Source organism: Stegostoma tigrinum, chromosome 10 (assembly GCF_030684315.1).
Source record: "Stegostoma tigrinum isolate sSteTig4 chromosome 10, sSteTig4.hap1, whole genome shotgun sequence".
NCBI lineage: Eukaryota > Metazoa > Chordata > Chondrichthyes > Orectolobiformes > Stegostomatidae > Stegostoma > Stegostoma tigrinum.
This window is the reverse complement of record NC_081363.1, coordinates 66,630,321-66,650,727: the sequence shown is the minus strand read 5'-3', so window position 1 is coordinate 66,650,727 and position 20,407 is coordinate 66,630,321. Positions and strand designations below refer to the sequence as shown.

The 20,407-nt window shown below is 38.4% G+C and overlaps 1 protein-coding gene and 1 long non-coding RNA gene across 3 annotated transcripts in view; one reads left to right on the top strand and one right to left on the bottom strand.

Moving 5' to 3' along the window:
- Positions 1 to 270: 270 nt before the first annotated feature.
- LOC125455629 (RAS guanyl-releasing protein 1-like) overlaps positions 271 to 20,407 on the top strand; it is a 103,127-nt gene continuing 82,990 nt past the window's right edge. For both annotated transcript variants that reach the window (XM_059649211.1, XM_059649210.1), the window contains exons 1-2: positions 271 to 636; positions 17,268 to 17,446. In XM_059649211.1, the coding sequence (XP_059505194.1) occupies positions 512 to 636; positions 17,268 to 17,446 (304 nt within the window). In that variant the 5' untranslated portion in view covers positions 271 to 511. The remainder of the gene's footprint in view (positions 637 to 17,267; positions 17,447 to 20,407) is intronic.
- LOC125455630 (uncharacterized) overlaps positions 17,886 to 20,407 on the bottom strand; it is a 56,486-nt gene continuing 53,964 nt past the window's right edge. The window contains exon 6 of the long non-coding RNA XR_007248279.2: positions 17,886 to 18,751. This is a non-coding gene — a long non-coding RNA (uncharacterized LOC125455630). The remainder of the gene's footprint in view (positions 18,752 to 20,407) is intronic.

Here is a 20,407-nt window from a genome sequence, read left to right as displayed (position 1 = left end):
AAGTTTAAAGTATAATAAGTTCAAAACTAAGGGCAAACTCAAATAGATTATTTATGTTAGTATTTTTACCCTATATGTAAAAACCTTAAAAAATTGCTGTCAGAGGTAATTATTGCATAACAAAATGGTTCTTGATGGGTTAATGTTCAAGTTACATTGACTCCACACATTTCAGTTAAGTCTCGCACAGTCAGACGGTGGGGATAAGGAGCTGTGCTTGGACTTTTGCAGGGATGTATATTTCCCTAAGGTCCTAATAATCATGTCCAACTAAATGTAGTTGTACTTATTGCTATCATGCTGCAAGCCTTCTTATTAACTAAGGATAGTGCCTATTCTGTAGCACTGCATGGTGGTATATGCCCCACCATTAGCACAAAATGGACACAAGGGAAAACAAGCACAAACAAGGAATAAGGGCAGCAACCTACCCCAAACAATCTCGATCCGCCACCAAATTCTACAAGAGGTGTCAAGCAGCGCAAGGTACCATGAGCGATCATCTTGAAAAATGCGAGATGCCTGCAGTGATGCAGATCTGAACCCCCACCAGAAGGAAAAGAAACCCGGGCGACGGAGAAGGAAAAAAGAAAATGAACAAGCGAATTTACCACTTTCAGAGCGTTACGACTTTAGGTAGGAAGTGTCCGGCGGTCAGTCAGCGAAACATGATGACTGGTAGAGAGTGACCGCAGCAGCGATGAAAACAGGGACAAAGTTTCACCTTTAGTCTTGCAAGATGGATAGGATTAAAGACCGTGTATTCGCGATCGGGAGAAAAGCCAGCCAGCCACCCGTAGGAAAAATCAGAGCATGTGGACATGGCTGGCAGGGTCAGCATTTCTTGCCCATCCCGAGTTGCTTTACTCACTTGCTCTAAGTACAACAGCGACTCAATAAAGGAGGGAGTTCTAAGATTTTAACCCAATGACAGTGAAGGAACCCCGATATAGTTCCAAGACAGGACGATGTGGAGGTGTACTATTGTAGAAAATGCCATTGTTACTGTATCGCTGCTTGTCTCAAGTGGTGCACTGGGGCATTGTGGATTGATTACTTCTGCGCTTTTAATGCTTCATTGTACCTCGGTTAAATATCTCTTTATAAAGCCCAAGAATTCGCCATGTGTGAAAGCTGTTATGACCAGTCCTTGGGCAAGGCTCCTCAATTCGTTATGATTCCAGATGACACCGCAGAAATTATTATACTCCCACGTTAGGCAGGAGGGACTGGCTCCCCCTTTTTATTCAGCTATATCCCACGCGCCTCAGTTCGTCACAACTAATCAGTTCCTTCATGGATAACGTTCCCAATTTCGTTGTATTTATACTTTAAAAGGAGTCAATTTAATCAGGCGTCCTTAGTTTAAGGACAGAGTAAGTTTATTAGGTACTAAAACGTACCAATGAATAATAAAACGCCACAAATTTGCATACGGATTAAAATGAGGAATGAGACAACACACAGCAGTTAAGATAAAAAGATGTATAAATCAGTCTTTGGGTTGCATGTGGGGAATAGAGGGTGAATCATCGCTGATGTTAAATTGAATGATTTTGGTAGCACTGATTTTGGCAATTGAGCTGTTTGTCTGGAACTTACTGGTTCTGCAAGTTAGCAAAAGGGAGTTGTCCTGTTTCCTTCACTCTTTTTTGTTTTATGATTTGCTTCCAGCAAACATTGGGAGAAGCTTTCTGCTCCTGCCAGAGCAGAGGCACCTATTAAATGTTCTTTAGCTGTAACTTTTGAAGATTATACTAGCCCAAAGAGCACCATATTATCACATCAACACCAAGACTGCAATAGTTGCTTTTAACATCTTCTCTTGTGTATTCGTGGAAATGGAAAATGCAAACGTATCTTTCATAGAAATAATGGGAACTGCAGATGCTGGAGAATCCGAGATAACAAAAGTGTGGAACTGGATGAACACAGCAGGCTGAACAGCATCTTAGGAGCACAAAAGCTGACATTTCGGACCTAGACCCTTCATCAGAAAGGGTCTAGGCCTGAAAAGTCAGCTTTTGTGCTCCTAAGATGCTGCTTGGTCTGCTGTGTTCATCCAGCTCCACACTTTGTTGTCTCTTTCACAGAAATAGTTTCTTTCACCTCATATATCCACAGCCTAGGATATAACTCACAGGAGATAGTGTTTACTGAGGTGATAATTGACCTCCATTATTTCTGCAACTTTGGAGACTATAGTTCAGTTTGTGAATTATGACTGTTCCTTTGAAATGTCTATCGCAAATTCTTTGATACTTCCAGGTATAGCATTCTATGGTTTCTGTCAGGATAATGAAGAAGGCGTTTGGTATGTTTGCCTTTATTGGTCAGTGCATTGAGTATAGGAGTTGGGGAGGTCATTGTTGTGGCTGAGCAGGACATTGATTACACCACTATTGGAATAGTGCATTCACTTCTGCCCTCCCTGCCATACGAGGGATGTTGTGAAACTTGAAAGGGTTCAGAGAAAATTCATAAGGATGTTGCTAGAGTTGGAGAATTCGAGCTATAGGGAGGCGCTGAACAGACTGGGACTATTTCTCCTGGCACGGCAGAGGCTACGGTGTGACCTTCTAGACATTTATAAAATCATGATGGACGTGGATAGGTAAATAGACAAGGTCTTTTCTCCGGGTGGGGGGGGGGATGGGGGAAGGGTGCAGGGGGGAGTCCACAACTAGAGGGCATGGGTTTATGGTGAGGGGAAAAATTTAAAAGGGACTCAAGGGGTGGTTATATCAATAGGAAGGGTTTGGAGGGATATGGACAAAATGCTGGCAAATGGGACTGGAGTAATTTAGGATATCTGGTCACATGGATAAGTTTAACTGAAGGGTCTATTTCCCTGCTGTATATCTGTATGACTCTATGACTGTGTATAATCACGGCAGGAATTTTCCCAATAGTCATTGAATTATAGAATTACATTCTTAGAATTTACATTCCATGACTTTTTGGCTTGTATCAGTTTTCATAATGCCCTTTCACAGAAAGATTATCTTACTTATAACCTCAGAATATCTGTCAGTAATTCCAGACCTGCTGTTGTGATGAACAAAATAGATGTGTGAGCTAATCTTCTACAATAATGCAGCACAGCTGCAAAACACAATTACAGAATCATAGAATCCTGCCAGTGTGGCAGCAGGCCATTCAGCCTATTGAGTCCACACCAACCCATCCAAGAGCATCACACCCAGACCCAATTTGCACATCTTTGGACTCTGGGAGGAATCCACAGCACCCAAAAGAAACAAGTACAGATTGCAGAGAATGTGCAAGCTCCACACAGACAGTAACCTGAGACGGAATCAAATGCGGGACCCTGGTATAGTGAGGCGACAGTACTAACCACTGAGCCACAATCCCACCCAATATGAAGAAGAAATGCTTGTCCAAGAGATTACTTGCACCTACGTAACAGCTAAAAGAATACTATAATTAATACAAAGAAATGAAGAAAACATTCTCCACAAATAAGATGCCGTAAGAAGCAGCCTCAGGAATGATTTGTAAATCTGGTATTCTCTGGATATAAACTTTAAGGAAGTGTTGTTGTCCACGGCATTAGGTAAACTATATCAGCACTCTCTGGCATGTCAGCCTTGATTAGGAGCTTAAACATTAGATGGAGCTTCGACTCATACATAAAAATGTGATGACCCAAGTTGAATTGACTTACATGAAAATTGTGTGGCAGGGCAGAGAAACACATCTTTCTCACCGTGCTCAATTCTACACTTACTGCACAACTGAATATCAATGACAAAAAATTGGACATACCTCATTAAAAGGTACCTTTCCATGGGTGGCTGACCAAATGAGCAGCTAATGGATGAAATAAAGTGGATGAAAGCCCCCTTGAAGAAAACTTGGGAATGATGTCTTGCAATCAGCAAGGGGGTGGATCACAAATTGAGAGGGACCAACAATTGGGATGCAGAAAGGAAGCAATTGGATGGGGTGGGTGTGGTGAAATCTGTAAAGAAGAGGATGAACAGTCAACAATTAAGATGGAAATGAAGAAGGAGACTCCAATTAGGAACTAGAAGAGCTGGATGGAGAAGGAGATTAGCAATTGGGAGAGTAAACATTGGAGATACTTGCAATCAGGTCACCTCAGAGTAGCCTGGAGGCCAGGACTCGGGGAAGCTAAAGGCTTGCTTTGGGGATGTGGACAGAAGCTGTTCCTCAGGGCTCACACAGAATGGTGAAATAGCCAGCTACATTTGGGAACCAAAATTTTCGCTTCACTGTTCACAGCCAACTGCACGTTAAGCCTCTAGCTGCACTGGAAGAGGTTAATTTTAAAAAAAGTGTCTCACTTCTCAGGGAAAACAGATGATCTGATCAAGCAGTTCGATTTACAATACCTCTCTGATTCTCTGTCTCACCCTTATTAATCTGTCTTGGGCTTTCTTCCAGTCTATCTTCTTCCCCTCTTTAATTTAAGCTTTTGAAGCTCAATTATGGCTTCATCTCATTGCTACTTTTTGATTTTCATCCTCTTTTACTTTAGTGCGTTTGCCACTTGCCCTAGGGATCTTGTTACTTCACCTTGATTATTATAATGTTCGGAAAAGAAGAATCTATTCTCAAGACATTAATGCTGCAATAATAGGCTAATTGCTTTTAAAGACAGAAAATAGTCGAACAGAAAGGGATCCACGTTAATCTAAAGAAGGGCCCAGGTTATAAGCAACCGTTAGTTTGTTCAATGGGAACTATCCCAAATGTATGATCTAATGGGTGGAATTTACATCAATTTTTAGAAGACGGTTGCTAGAGTCCCACTGTTCAGAATTTTTAGAAATATTTAGGCTCCTAGAATTGATGGCAAATCATTAGGTAGCACATTGGAAACCAAGCCTTGCACTTCCTGAAGTCATCACAAAAGTCCAATGTAGTATATAAAATTCTCCAATCTATCTGATTTCTGTACTGAATGTGCTTAACTATTTATTACAAGGCATTAGACTTTAGCTACAGGTAAGCAGTTACAAACTGTCAGCATGTAACACTTAATTAAAGCTCTAATACATTTAAAAGTGTCCCTTACATAGAGATAGACCAAAAAGCATACAGATTTAAATAGCTTATGTTTAGTGGGGAAAGGCTGGAAAGATAGTTCAGTGGTGTTTGTTCCCAGGTTCTATTGTTAAGGTAATCCTTATGACACTTCCACTCGCTAGCACATTTCTTCATTGTCTTTCTCCAGATGCTTCCACAGGTTGATAAGAGACACTAGGTGGCTGATTCAGTTATAAAATGTCTTTCGCTCATGAGGTTTACGATAAGCTTTTACTGCTGAGAACACGGAAACTGCTCCCGATCTGGGGAAAAGTCAGAAGTCACACTACACCAGGTTATAGTCCAACAAGCTTAGTGTGACTGGTGCCGTGTAACTTCTGACTCTGTCCACCCCTGGACACGATCTGGAGAAGACATAACACCTCTTTCTCCCTATCTCTCTCCCTCTCTGTCTCTCTCTCTCTCGCGCTCATCCCCAGCTCCAATCTATTCATTGACCTGAGAACCAATCAGACAGTTTTTGACAGGCATAATTATCTCCGTCGTTGATAATTGGTCAATAGTCCATAGATCAATCAGTTGCTATTGCAAACAGAGGCTGTATCTGAACACCCAACCAGCTTGAAGTCACCTGCAACTAAAAATCCAATTACTGCTTGTTCAAAAAATTGTTGACATGACGCCTGTCATGGGTGTCAAATTACTTGCTTTCAAAATTGCCATCAATCTTTCAAACAATATTTTTTAAAATGGTTCTTTTTCATTTCAGTCCACACTTGTTGAAAGCACAAAAGAAATAGACACAGTCATTACACAAGTCAGTTAGCACAATTGCAACTAGTTTAATAATAGGGAGCAGAAGATAATTGGAAAACCTGTCATAGAAGATGTGGAGGTGCCAGTGTTGGACTGCCATGGACAAAGTCAGAAATCACATGACACAGGCTTAGCCCTGGTAGGAACTGCCGATGCTGGAGAATCTGAGATGACGCGGTATGAAGCTGGATGAATACATCAGGCCAAGCAGCATCAGAGGAGCATGAAAGTTTGACGTTTCAGGTCGAGACCCTTCTTCAGAAAGTCTCAACCCGAAACGTCAAACTTTCCGGATCCTCTGATGCTGCTTGGCCTGCAGTGTTCATCCAGCTCTACACCGTGTTGTCACAGGCTATAGTCCAACAGATTCCGAAAGCTTGTGTTTTCAGATAAACCTGCTGAATTATAACCTAGTCTCGTATGATTTCCGGCTTTGCCATTGAAGAAGCAGCTACTAGAATAAGCTTTATTAATTACTAGAATTCTTTCAGAAGTGACTAGGCAAGGATAATGCAGTAAATATAAAAGTCCTGCATTCTTGATAGAACTTTCCTGATTTCATTCAATTGAATTCAACAAAATTTAAATAAGGCAAGTAAGATAAAAGACATGTAATCAGGTCGGATTACCTCCCAAACTGTAGATGAAAATCTTACAAGAGGCTTAAACGAATTTCAAACAGATGTTTGATAAATTTCCTCATTTCATAAGGTTAACAAGGGAGCATACAATTCAAAGCTGATAATTTGGCTCAAAAGATTAAGGATAATCCTGGCGCTAGATGACAGTTTGGGAGCCCTGGGAAGCCTCACTATGAACCATCCTCAGGCCAACAAAGGCAACAATTAACTACTACTGTTTGTTTCCTGTCACTCGGCTGATTTTGTATCTATTTTGTTACGGTCACATTTATTCCACGAGCTCTAACTTTTCTCACAAATCTGTGACGTGTCATTGTATCAAGTGCATTGTGGAACTTCACACAAACTGCATCAATAGCCTCATATCAACCCACTGTTACCCAGTCAAAAAACTCAAATAAGTTACTTAAAAATCATTTCTCTTTATCAAATCCATACGTTTTTGTTTATAAAGCTACCTTTGTACACATGGCTATTAATATTGTCCTAAGTTATTGCTTTTAGAAGTTGTAGTCTCATCTTATCCTGTACCCGTGTTATATTAACTTAACCCATGTAGTGGAAAATTGACAGGAGAAGTGCTACACTTGCCCCCACATCTCTTCCCTCACCCCCATCCCAGGCCCCAAGATGACTTTCCACATCAAGCAGAGATTCACCTGCACATCTGCCAATGTAGTATACTGCATCCAATGTACCCTGTACGGCTTCCTCTACATTGGGGAAACCAAGCAGAGGCTTGGGGACCGCTTTGCAGAACACCTCCGCTCAGTTCGCAATAAACAACTGTACCTCCCAGTTGCGAACCATTTTAACTCCCCCTCCCATTCCTTAGACAACATGTCCATCATGGACCTAGTGCAGTGCCACAATGATGCCACCCGAAGGTTGCAGGAACAGCAACTCATATTCTGCTTGGGAACCCTGCACAACACTACACAACTCTGCCACACCAACCTCTGCAAGTTGAATCAGATCATTGACATGGTTACCCATCACACATGGGAAATCCTCCCAGCACATACATGACAGATTGTCATCTGTCTCGGCCAACATTGTCTATCTCATATGCTGCAGGCAAGGATGCCCCGAGGTGTCTTATATTGGCGAGACCATTTGAATGCTATAACAATGGATAAATGGACACTGCGCAACAATTGCCAGACAGGAATGTTCCCTGCAAGAGAGGGGTCGAGAGCATTCACTCTCTGATCTTTGAGTAAGCGTCCTTTAAGGTAGACTTTAAGATACACAACAATGCAGATTCACCGAGCAGAGACTGATAGCCAAGCTGGGTACCATGAAGATGGTCTCAACCGTGATCTTGTGTTCATGTCATGCTACAGGTGATCCCACCATACTGTTCTGTATCTGTACTTCGTTACTGTCCTGTTTTGACAGCATCACCTTGATGAATTGTAGTCTCTAACTTAATTAGTTTGTATAGTTTTGACTTCAGCAATGCAATTCCAGTCATTTAGTTTGTCTCCAACACCACCTTATTTTTGATATTTTGTAATTATCTCTCTGTCTCATTTAGTCCGATTATAAGTCATCCCTTCGCTGGTTATTCAGCTGTGAACACTTTACTCACCATTTAACACTCTTGGTCACCTGCAGAGACTTATCATCTGACACTCCACTCTAACCAGTTGTATGATATTTTGATATCTCTGCCCTTGATCTCTCTGCTCATATATTCTTGGCCTATGTGCTCTGCTCTCTCACTGCACTTGATGAAGGGTCTGCACTCTGAAAGCCTGTGTGATTTCAAATAAACCCTTTTGGGCTATAACCTGGAGTTGTGTCACTTCTGACTTTAATCAAGAAACCTAAACATTATTTTGATTAAAACTTCACTAATTTAATTCAAGACTGCAGCTACTGTATACTACACAATTTTTCACGTCCTATTAAAAACATTTTCACCTCATATTCTGCCATCGACTAAAAGCCATTTGTAATGGTGACAAATTTTAAATTTACCTATTCTGAATCTATGAAAAATAACAACTAAAAGAGCGCCTACAAAATGCAAGTGTTTGTTGCTGAACATCTGAGCGTAATGCTACTTGTAATTATCATTACATTGCCATGCGTAATATCAACCAACATTATTCCCTGTGCTTGTTACAGCATGTTAAAGGTATGGCTGTGTTTTATTTGCATACCAGGTTAGAAATAGACTTTACAATGACTAGCAAACACTTCTGCCCTTTCAGACAAGTAGCTACTTCCTGGCTGCAGTGACGATAAGATCTCAGAACACCAGTTGGAAAGTTGCATCACTCTTAAAATAAATTTCCTTTGAAGACACATTAACAACAGCCTTGACAGAGGATTCAGTCGTTGCACAAGCAGCATGAGATGAACTCTTCACTTTATTGTCTGTGCTATTGCATGAGCGATGAGATACCAACAAAATGCAACATTTCAGCCTACGGATAATATGGGAACATTAGAGAAATTCAAAGAAACTCGGTGAGTTAAAGTTAGCTTGGACTTCACTTTTTTTATTATCATATTTACAGTCTTGTAGCTATTTTATTCTCGCAGATCAAGGTAAAGGATTTTCTTTGTTATGACTAGTTTTACTCTTTGATAACTATAGCATTCTTGAACTGCTTCACAGTGCAGTTAATTTTGTTATGTAAGTAGAATTTTTATTCTATAATATTCTTGTAGAGACAACAAGGTATAGAGCTGGATGAACACAGCAGGCCAAGCAGCATCAGAGGAGCAGGAAAGCTGATATTTCGGGCCTAGACCCTTCTTCAGACAATGTTGTATACCTGTCATTTCATTTCATTAATTGCAGACAGTAACAGTTTTCATCTTATGTAGAAAGAGGAGTAGGCTATTTAGCCTATCAAGCCCAATATATTAAATCAGGATTTCACTACATCCTGATAAAATCTATATCACCTTGGTTCCATAACTCCTTGTACACTTGTCCAATAAAAATCTATCAATCTCCGTTTTGAATTTTTCAATGAAGCTAATGTCAGCAGCATTTGAGGAAAGGCATTCTATTATATCTTGATAATTTAATGGTTCATAAAATCCAGATGCAGTAAAAGATTTTATGTTCTGTTTACTATGTTAATGTACTGCATGCCTGAAAGGCTGATATTGAGAGTTTGTGTTGAGAGACTTAACTCAGACGAGACAATTTGCAACATTCAGAACTATTAGAACTGTCTTTTGAGGATATAGAATTTATATCGGTTTTAGAGGAGACTGAACTGCAAATGACTTGTCTCTAATTCCTTTGCATCAAAAGAAAGATTAGTGGGGGTTTTCCCATTTTTAGATCGGACAATTGTAGATTCGGGAGTATAGTGAGTTACAGACCACGCTAATGCTGGACTTATTTTGAAATACTGTTTCAGCTTCTTGAGATTAAAATACTTTTAAGGATAACTCTACCTTAAATAGTGCAAAATATTCTTGCACCTGGCTGATTTGTAACTCAGCTTTCACAACGTGTTTGGAAAACTTCATATTTTCACCAATTTAAACTACTGAGCCAAAAAGTTCAATGTTTATCCTTGGTGTCAGGCAACTATAGGAAATATTATTTGATGTGACTTATGCTCATAAACTTATAGCTCTAAATTACATATTATTTCAGTGTTGTAATCAGACTTCAGCCTTCATTTTAAAACATCTTGCTAAACTTGTTTGGTAGTTTCATTTTTCCTGGGAATGGCATAAATGAACGTCCATGGTGTGTTCTTCAAATTTGCACCTTAACTAACAGTTAGAGTTTTGCAAGGGCACCACTTTTTCCACAAGACCATCAGAAATAATTCTTTCACATATTAATAAAAACAATGTTAACTGTATCTTCAATTAACACATTTATAATTAGGCCAATGGTTTTCCTATCACCTTCCCCCACCCGATCTGTATTCTTTCCTGATCTTTTATGCGTGCAAGTGAAAAGGAATTACTCATGCAGGTGCAACTGGAAATTTAATTTCTTGCTTTAATTTTTCTGTGCATCCAAACTGAAACTGACAAAAAGCAAAGATTACCAGCTGTTAGTAGGAGTTATTTCGGAGATTATAATGTGTTCCTGGTTTTGCTGTTCATAACTTTTCCAAGGATATGGACGAGATGGCTTTTTAAATCTCTGTGTAACTATGTATATATGTGGGGATCTGAACCGATTAAGTAAATGAGTTAACAAATTGTGTTGGTTTGATAGGTTAAGAGATATGTGAAAAGTGAAGTCTTTGGTTTTATGAAAGTCAAATTTTTAACTGTGTAATACTTTTGTAAAGTCAACAGCATTTTAACAATGAGGAAAACATTTATGTTATTAAAACCCAGTAATTAATTTGTTCTAAAGGCAGAAAATGTTGTAGAGAATCAACAAGTCTGGTAGCATGTGCGGAGAGAGTAAATGAGATAATATTTCAGGTCAGTGATCTGTTATCAGAATGATCATTGACATGAAAAATACTCTATACTGGTGGCAGATCTGGTGAGTATTTTCATCACTGTCTATCTGCATTTCTGATTTATGGCATCTGCAGTAATTTTCTGTTGTATTATTGAAGTTGTTTCAACTAGACCTTAAATATGGAAGTATTAACAATGTAGACAAAAGCAAGCATTCATATTGTATTGCCAGCACAGAATAACATTTTAAAATTAGCAGCTGCTTTGCGAGTAACAGATCTGTGGATAGACCCATGGTAAAAGTAATTACTGTTGCATCACATAACTCTTTTTTAACAACTAATGAACTGGCCATCTGGTTATGATTGTGAAAGAACAAAATAAAGATGGATAAAAATAGATGTCCTCCAATCTTTTAGAAGAACATGGCAGTTGTTAACTTCACATGATAATAGTGGCTGAGGAAGGCTATTTGGTTCAACTTGATGAATCCATCTACAACATTTTCAAATTCTTGCCGTATTTCTAAAACAAAATTGCAGTGTTTTTACTTTCTCTGCTTTAGCTGTAAGTTTATTCATTTAGATCACTCATCTTACGAAGAAGTACCTGATAACTATCTGAAAAGAGTCCTTCCCTGTTTAAACCTGCACTTATTAAATTTAACCTAGCATTGTTTAACCCACTTACATCTTTTGTCCAGCTCTGTCTGCATTTTATGATTTGTTTCTTCCAATTTGATGGCCTCCATAATTTTTGGAGATCTAGCACAAATATAATTACTCTTCAACATAGTTATGAATCCAGTTCATTTATGCAAATTAGAAACAGTACTGGTAGCAGCACGCAGGCCTAATGCATGATTCCAAATTTAGCATAATGCTCTAATAAATATTTCTTTCCTATTCTTTAAGTAGCTTCCAATCTGTTATTGGGGCTTTCCACAAGTCAGCAATATGCAAGAAACCAAAACTGGGAGAGTGCAGATATCTTACAGGGATACAAAGCTGAAACAGTTTATAAAAGATAGGCAGAGGATGAGACCATGGACAAATTTGAAAGCAAGGACAAGAATTTTTAAATCTCCTATTTAATTCATTTAATTTAGTTTTCACTCATTTCTTCAAATTTAAATCTACTCTTATACACAAAGCTCTTGATCTTCAGATCGTGTTGATATTTATAATTCTGCGATTGTGCAACAATGGTAAATCTTCCATTTCCTGGGTTATTTACAAATACCAAATCAAAACTAGCATTGCCTCTTATGGTTTTCTTCACATATTGGATTATGATGTAAGGAGGACTTTTAAGATTTTTTGTTAGTGAAACCTAGTTATTATAAGCTGATGGTATATGGTAAACAAATATGTTGAAAGCCGTTGCTCATCTTTGGAGAACAAGAAAAAACTTGCAGAACTTCATGCAATTAAGTAAGTTGTCTGTAGCCTAGGGTCTTAGACAGCATACATAGTTTGGGAACAAAGTACACTTGAAAATGTTTTCAACCTTCCATGTTTCATAGATTCATATTTCTTTCTCTTCAGTTTTTCCCCACTCATCCAGAAGGAAAGTGCTGATTTTAGTGAACCAACACTGATGTATAACCATTTGTAAATGTAAAGGTCACTGGCAGTTATACAAGTTTATGTGTTTTTATAAGGAACATTCCTGCCCCTAGTGTTTGACAAACAGAACAAAATATGGAGAAGTTTCAGCATGTCTAACATATTGAAATAAAACAAGGAACTCAGTGGCCGGAAATCTGGAACAAAACCAGATGAAACATTTTCTCCCCACAGATGCTTCCAGATCTGCTGAGTTTCTCCAGTAATTCCTGTTTTTGCATAAAAGATCAATTGTTTTGAAGGGAAACCCCAAGGTCACAAAATTGATGGAATGTGACATTTCTCTATTGAAGTGTTTAGGACAACATACATTGGACTTCATTCTTCCACACTTGCAGTGTACTGTAGTGCCAGCACTGGTCTTTGTTACACATTCAGCTAGGGGTACCAAAACTCCAGGTTAATATCCAGGGCACTGCTTTCAGCAATCAAGGGAAATATGCTTGACATTAAAGAAGGTTACTCCAATTTTCTTTGTAAGCATTCATTTTTCAGTTATAAACCTCATCCAAATGGTAAAATAGGATGTATGACAAAAAAAAGTCCTATCTCATAACAGCTTCTTAAGTTTCCAATTTACAATGGAGAGAAAGGCAATGTTCCATTATGGTATGTCCTGGTAACCAACTGTTGGAGGTGCAGAACAGATAGTTGTGTGATGATACCTGCCCAGACCACATTGGCACCCCTAGTTTCAGCAACACTCATATACCATGATTGAACTTTTGCCTTTGAAGGAGTGAAGAGCATCCATTGCCCCACCCCATTCACTCATGCACACAACTCCATCTTCTCCTGGTTACAAAAGGCCAGCTTGCACATCACTCATCTTTATGTTGCATGTAGGCTTGGGTCATCCACACATCATTGGCCTGCACATGGCCTTGTCCAGCCAAAGTGAAAAGTCAGTTTTGAGAAAAGAAGGCCTTTGTTGAAAATCAATGCACATAAACCAGTACCTTCCTATCTCCGTAATCTCCTCTTGTACACTAGAATTCAAGTGCCTGCATATCTATTTCTGGCCTCATGAGCTTCTCTAATTTTCATATCTGAATCAATATGTAGCCGTAAACCTCATGGTGATGGTTAATTAGGATATTTGTTTGACAGAAAATGTCTTATCTGGTAACAGCTTGTTCACTTTCTAATGGGAGAGAAAGGCAGTGTATCATTAGGATAGATGTCGCTGGTTACCAAGTGTTGGAGTATCTGTGAAGCTCTTGGGCCTAGGAAGCATCCCTGCCTCTGCATTGGAAACTGTGACTTAAAGTTCAGCTCCAAGATTTGGTCACTGCAGAAAGACTATTTATGAGGCGGTTTAAACAGGTTGATAATCAGCCAGTTAGTCCTTCCTATATTTCACCACTAATTCCCAAAGGGAATAAAAGCTCTCACGAAGATACAACACCAACAAATTGGTCACTGTTGCCTCTGACATAAGCTCTGGAATTCCATCTGCAAACCTCTCCAACTGTCAATTTCTTTTCCTTCTTCACCCTCCTTGAAAAAACCCCTGACCAAATTTTTGACAATTTACTTTGATGCTTGGATGTTAAACTTTGGATATGCGTTTAGATGTTAAATTTTGTTTGATAATGTTGTTGGAAAGTATTTTGCAACATTTTGTTACAGATGTTACATAAATGCAAGTTTTTTTTGTAATTGGAAGGTTGATCCTAAAATATTCGTTACTTCGGAACAAAAAGCAACATGCTGCAGAAATCTGAAATAAAACATGGCATATTGGAAGCTTCTGGCAGGCCAGGCAACACTCATGAAAAATGATGCCTGTTAGAACTGATTATGGAAAAAAGCCTGTTTCGCTGCCTTTAGAGACTGCCTGATCTGCTAAGTGCTTTCATCAATTTTATGTTTTAATTTTTAAAATTTGTTTTAGTTTATTCCTTTAAGGATAGTACAGAAATGAGACAGAAGATTGTATGGCAGTGCTTCCCAAATATTTTCCCAGTATGACCCATTTTAATGCCTCAGAATTTGTATGGCCCCACAGTGATAATTTGTAGCTTATGAGAATAGTACAGCAGTGGATGGTGAGGATGGTGGATAATAAAAACTATCTTTTTACGGCCTTTTTTTGCTGCAGCAATTGGGCCTATGATCAGTACATCAGGTTACGTCTACCAATAAAAAAAGCAAGGATTTAAAGGCAACTTGCCATTGTCAGGAATCAGTTCAAGCACTACAGCATTTTTACCTCTGAAGTCGCAATCCCTAAATTTTGCCTCACTATCCCACAAGAGGCTGTGACCCAGAGTCAGGGACTTCTGTTGTACAGAATCTTATTATTCTAAATATCAATTTTGAAGCTGAGCACAAATGAAGTTAAAAGGGCTATAAAATGGTATTTTTTGAATTCGGTACACCTTATCTTTAGCTTTAACGCTGTAGCTTTATGCAGTTTATGCCCAATTTCTAAAACTGGTGACTAATCAAGAGATGTAAACATGTCTGTTCTTTGATGCGCCTCTGTATGATGCTTCAGTTGTTAAAGGGTGCATCTGATTGTAAACTTGGTATTTAGCAACTTAAAGGAGTTGATATTCAACTTGGGTGGGAATACAAAATGAGGAATATCACACCTGCCATTCATTATATACCCTGCACAATATTTAATTCTATAGATATCAATGATTTTTCATGGACCTGTGTCCACTTGCAGAAGTGTTTGACTATTTTCTGTCCCTTACCAAGTTACATTTAGCTCCCAAAGTACCTTAAGAAATTTTGAAAGACAAATTAGTTTGCATGGCAGTGCTAGACTGCCTTGATTCTGTCATGGCCCACAAAGGTGTGTCTATAATACCACTCCATCCAGGGAATTGTGATATGTCTTCATACCATCATTGGAAACAGCACTACATGGGCAAATTTCTACTGCTTGACATGGAAGATTGAGTTCGTCACTCATCCATATCATAAAAATATGTTCCTAAGAACATACGAAATAGGAGCATGGGTTGGCTTTTCAGCTCTTTGAGACTGCTCTACCATTCAACGGGATCCTGGCTGATCTTCGCATGCAACACTATTTTCTTGCATTATCCCTTCATGGCTTTAATATGTAGAAACCCAACAGGAGTTCTCAGTCTAGAATACACTCATTGATTGAGCCTCCATAGCCCTATGGAGCAGAAAATTCCAACAACTTACCATTCTCTAAGGAAACAATTTCCTCTTCACCTCGGTCTTAAATGGCCTACCCCTTATTTTGAGACTATGACTCATCATTCTGGATCCCCAATCAGGGAAAATATCCTTTTTACATCTATCTTGTTAATCCTTCTTATAATTTTGTATGTTTGAATGAGTACACCTCTCATTCTACTGAACTCCAGAGAATATAGGCCCAGTCTGTTAGATCTTTTCCCATACGACAATTCCTTTATCCCAGAAATTATTTAGCAAAGCTTTATTGCATTATTCCTATGTGAAGTATATCTATATCTTTCTGTAAGTAAGGCACGGTGGCTTAGTGATTAGCACTGCAGCCTCGCAGCAGCAGGGACCTGGGTTCAATTCCAGCCTCGGGTAACTGTCTGTGCGGAGTTTGCACATTCTCCCCCTGTCTGCGTGGGTTTCCTCCAGGTGCTCCGGTTTCCTCCCACAGTCCAAAGATGTGCAGGCTAGGTAGATTGGCCATGCTAAATTGCCCATAGTGTTCAGGGGTGTGGGGGTTATAGGGGGATGGGTCTGGGTGGGATGCTCCAAGGGGCAGTGTGGACTTGTTGGGCTGAAGGGCCTGTTTCCACACTGTAGGGAATCTAATCTAAACTGCACACAGCATTCCAGGTGTGCTCTGACCAGGGCTTTCTATAATTATAATGTGGTATGACAGCTTTATACCTTTACTCAAATCCTCTTGCACAAAAATGAATGAAAGTTAGCAGTTGCTTTTGAAATAATTCTCAGCTAATATTGTCAATGTCCACATTTACATTTAACATTTATAAACATACACCACCTAAAATATTAAAGGTATTGTGTAAATTTTGCATTCTAAACACTGGTTAAAATATCAGAATCTCTATTATAGAATCTTGCAAATAAGTTGGAGCACTTAATAAATATTTATTTCTAAAAATTAGTTCTTGTAAACTATATATTCTGAATTCCTTTAATGTTAGAATAGGATCAGCAAATTTCAGTTCTGCATCTTAAAATGTTATTATTCTTTTATAGAAATTAAGATGATCTGCTAATTTTTAGAAGTGGCATTGAACAGTGTTTCTCTTGAACATTCTGAAAGAATATTAAATTCCTGCTCACAAAAAAATACTTATAGATTTAGCTGAATTGTAACAATCAATTCCATGCCATAAATCATTTACATCAAAAATATATGTTTTTAAGATACTAAATTGGACAAGTATTTTATGTAATTACACAGTAAACAAGGGTCTCAACTATATAATCATATGCACTGTGGGTGTGAGACATAGCATTCTGCCTTCTCCATGGCCATTTGATTTGAAACAACATGCCTGTGTTCACAGGCTACAGTGAACTTTTTTTTCCCAAAAGAGGTTGTATTTGCATATGAAATGCTGCCTCCACAATGTGTGTTATTTGCTTCAGTTGCCAATGGATGATGGCTCCTACCAGTCCACCTCGAGGGGGTTTTGCTTTAATACTCTGTGCTGTGCCCTGATGGTATACCCATGTGAGATTCAGCTGAACAATCTGACACTTCTCCAACTGCTGTTTCATCTTCCAGGAAACCCCAGCAAGAATGCACAAACCTTAAAGTTGCTACTGTTCCTAGGCAGAAAAACTACAGCGTATCCAGCTTAAACCTTGCTCAGGTCACTCGGGTGAGCGTAATGATGTCCCTGGGACACCTAGCTAAAGGGGCTAGCTTGGATGACCTAATTGAGACCTGCATTCAGTCCTTTGGTAAGATTTCATTTCTTTTCTATATAGTACATTGTTGTGAATCGGAACCTCTCAGTAGTTCTTTTCCCTCAACAACAGCTACAGCAGCTATGTTTCATTTAACAAATTTTTCATCATTTTGCCGAGTTACGCTTTTAAATAAGCATGTTTTCACTTTGTGATTTTGGAAGGTTTTATCTCACTTTTCTGAATAAGCTACCCATTACAAAATGTTTAACAATTTCAACAGAACAACTGTATGGTAATTATAAAATGCCACAATATTATTTTAAGACACATTTTTAATTGTAGAAAATCTGGAGTTATCACACTTAGTTAACACAAAATAACTGCATAACATGGGGTTTTCATGCATATGTGGAAAAAATGTTTAACTGCATAGACGCATGGTTAAAATGATTTTTAATTCCAAATAAGAGGAACAACTAGAATGCCTCAAAATACATCTTTGAAACCACAACATAATTAATCAGTTATTTCAACTGACTCCAAGATTGCAGTATAAAAGGCTTATTATCCATATTCTTTCTGTGCTATCTTGTTCTAATAAATTATTTTTGATATGAAGGGTTGTAGTTCATGAGACTCCAACAATTTAATGTTGCTCGAGCTCTATGAATATATTGTGCAGTGACAGAATTCAGCTTAATTTCTGAGGATAGGGAATAAGAACTGATACTGTTCAGAAAATAAATTTACATGAATCTGCCTGTATGTTTGTATATACCTGGATGAGAGAATAAGGTCGACCAGACTCAAGCTAGTGTGTGGCATTAGTCTGAGGAAACACAGTATTCACTTTGACTAACTCACAGGTTCATCTTTCACATTCATTTTGCAGAGCCCTGTTAATTCAGGCAGTTTCCTGTCAGTGTTAATAATGGGCTAGCCTTAAATAGAATAGCAGCTGAAAAATATACGTGTAAGTAATCATCAAACACCTTATCCACAGATTTTCTGCAGGACATTGTAAAACAGTTTATTTCTACTAGCCTCAGTGATGGCCATTATGCCTCAAATCTTGCGAATACTGTGCAGTTTTAGACTTTGTTCCAGACTTTGTTGACCAGTTTAATTGTCCCTGGAAATCACACAGTGAGTTATATACTTTCTAGCTTATTTAAATTAGCTTTTACATGAAAAACTTATTTCTCATTTTCTCTGGATAATATCTCCAACATCACTGGGTAGAGGAGGTAGAAGGCATCAACTTCTAGTTTGGAGTTTGGATTCCAACAACCAGGCTTTGGAAACGATCCAAAACCGATTTAGTGCCTGTAAACCATTAATGTTTGCACTGTATGCCTGCCAAGAACAAGATAACATGATCTTACTGTTACTGAATTATCTTACTTCAACCCTCTCATCTATATCAATCTTATTTCTTCGTACACACATTTGCTATGCAAATAAAGTTAAAGACATATTCTTTTATTCAATCTTTGTTACAACCGTCTCATATTAATGGAGCATTTAGAAAATGCACAGAAAGAACTTAGCATTTTAAATTATTTCATTGCTTGATAGTTCATGAACATGTATGCAGAATGTCATCAGTATCTTAACTATTCAGCATAAGTTATTTTCTTACACTGTTAATGCAAGTTTTATTTATCATCCTCTAATCTGTCGAGGCTATTTCACAGACTGACAGCATGCATGAAACAAATTCAAGTTTTTGAAGAAGCCATCATGTTCATGTTGCTGTTATTATGTAGTTATAATACCCTTCATACAATAACAAAATCAGTTGTGAATTACTTTTTGTTAGCCGTTTCAATGCCTTTTTCCAAGCATCCGCGGGATGTAACATTGGCTAATGACGGGTTTTTAGTTGTGCTCTATCAATTACATAGATGTTGCTTTACAGTTGATTGGCACCTATCACTGTCACCTAGATTTCTTTCTCAACACTAAAATTACTTCCATTTATGGTGGTTCCAATCTTTGGAAAAGCCATCCGTCTCCAACATCCCTCTCAGTTCATGTTGTCATCAGGTTACTGAGACAATACTTTGACCAACTACGACTATTGGCTCTCCTTCATCTAAATAGGCTGATTACACTATCATATGCTATAGGTTCTCAGAAATCCTTCAATTTTCCTTGATATAGATTTCTTTCAGTAGCTTGATAATGAGGAAAATTTGTTGTTGGCAAAAGGGACTACAATGCACAGGGAACATCAAATGCTATATTATATAGCTATAAGATGACACTCTTCAATGGGCATTAATTGCTTCCCCTTCCACCGTCATGGCCTTCCAAACTCATGTTGGGAGAGAGGATTAAATATTGCCCAAAAATTCAACCCAACTACTGTTCAAGCTCCACATGGGCCTTGTCCCATTTAGTTATCTGTCCCCACTTTAACCTCTATTCTCTTCTTCCCTCCATAATATCAATCCTCACTTTAAATGCATCAATTGTGTCTGCTTACAGCTTTCCAAGTGGTAGCAAGCCTGATATTTTTGTGGCTCTCGATGTAAATGCAATTGTTTATTCAATCTGTAAGTAAATATTTTAAATTTATGCCCCCTTTTTTCAGCCAAACCTCAACTGGAATCAATTTCTACAGATATATCTAATTGAATTCCTTCTTCCAGGTATCACCTTCTGGGATCTGTGATAGAATCTGTGCTTTCACAGTTTGTAAATTTTGAAACAGGCCCTAAATGAAAATAGAAACTGAAAAGACGAACAGAGAAAGGAACATAACCTCCTAGTTTCTAAGACAAAATAGTGAAATTTAGATGTGGAAGCCAAAACTTCCAGGCAGATTGAAACTGTTTCAGAATATGTAAGAGGACACAAGCCATCCAAGCTTGGTCAAAGCACATAATGAGTTCCCTGGCATAGTACAAGCAAGCTGAAGAAGACAGAGTCGACAGTCAGAGACAGAGCTGGTGCAGCTGATGAATGTACACCATCCAAGATGTGCAGAGGTTCTGCAGATGTCTG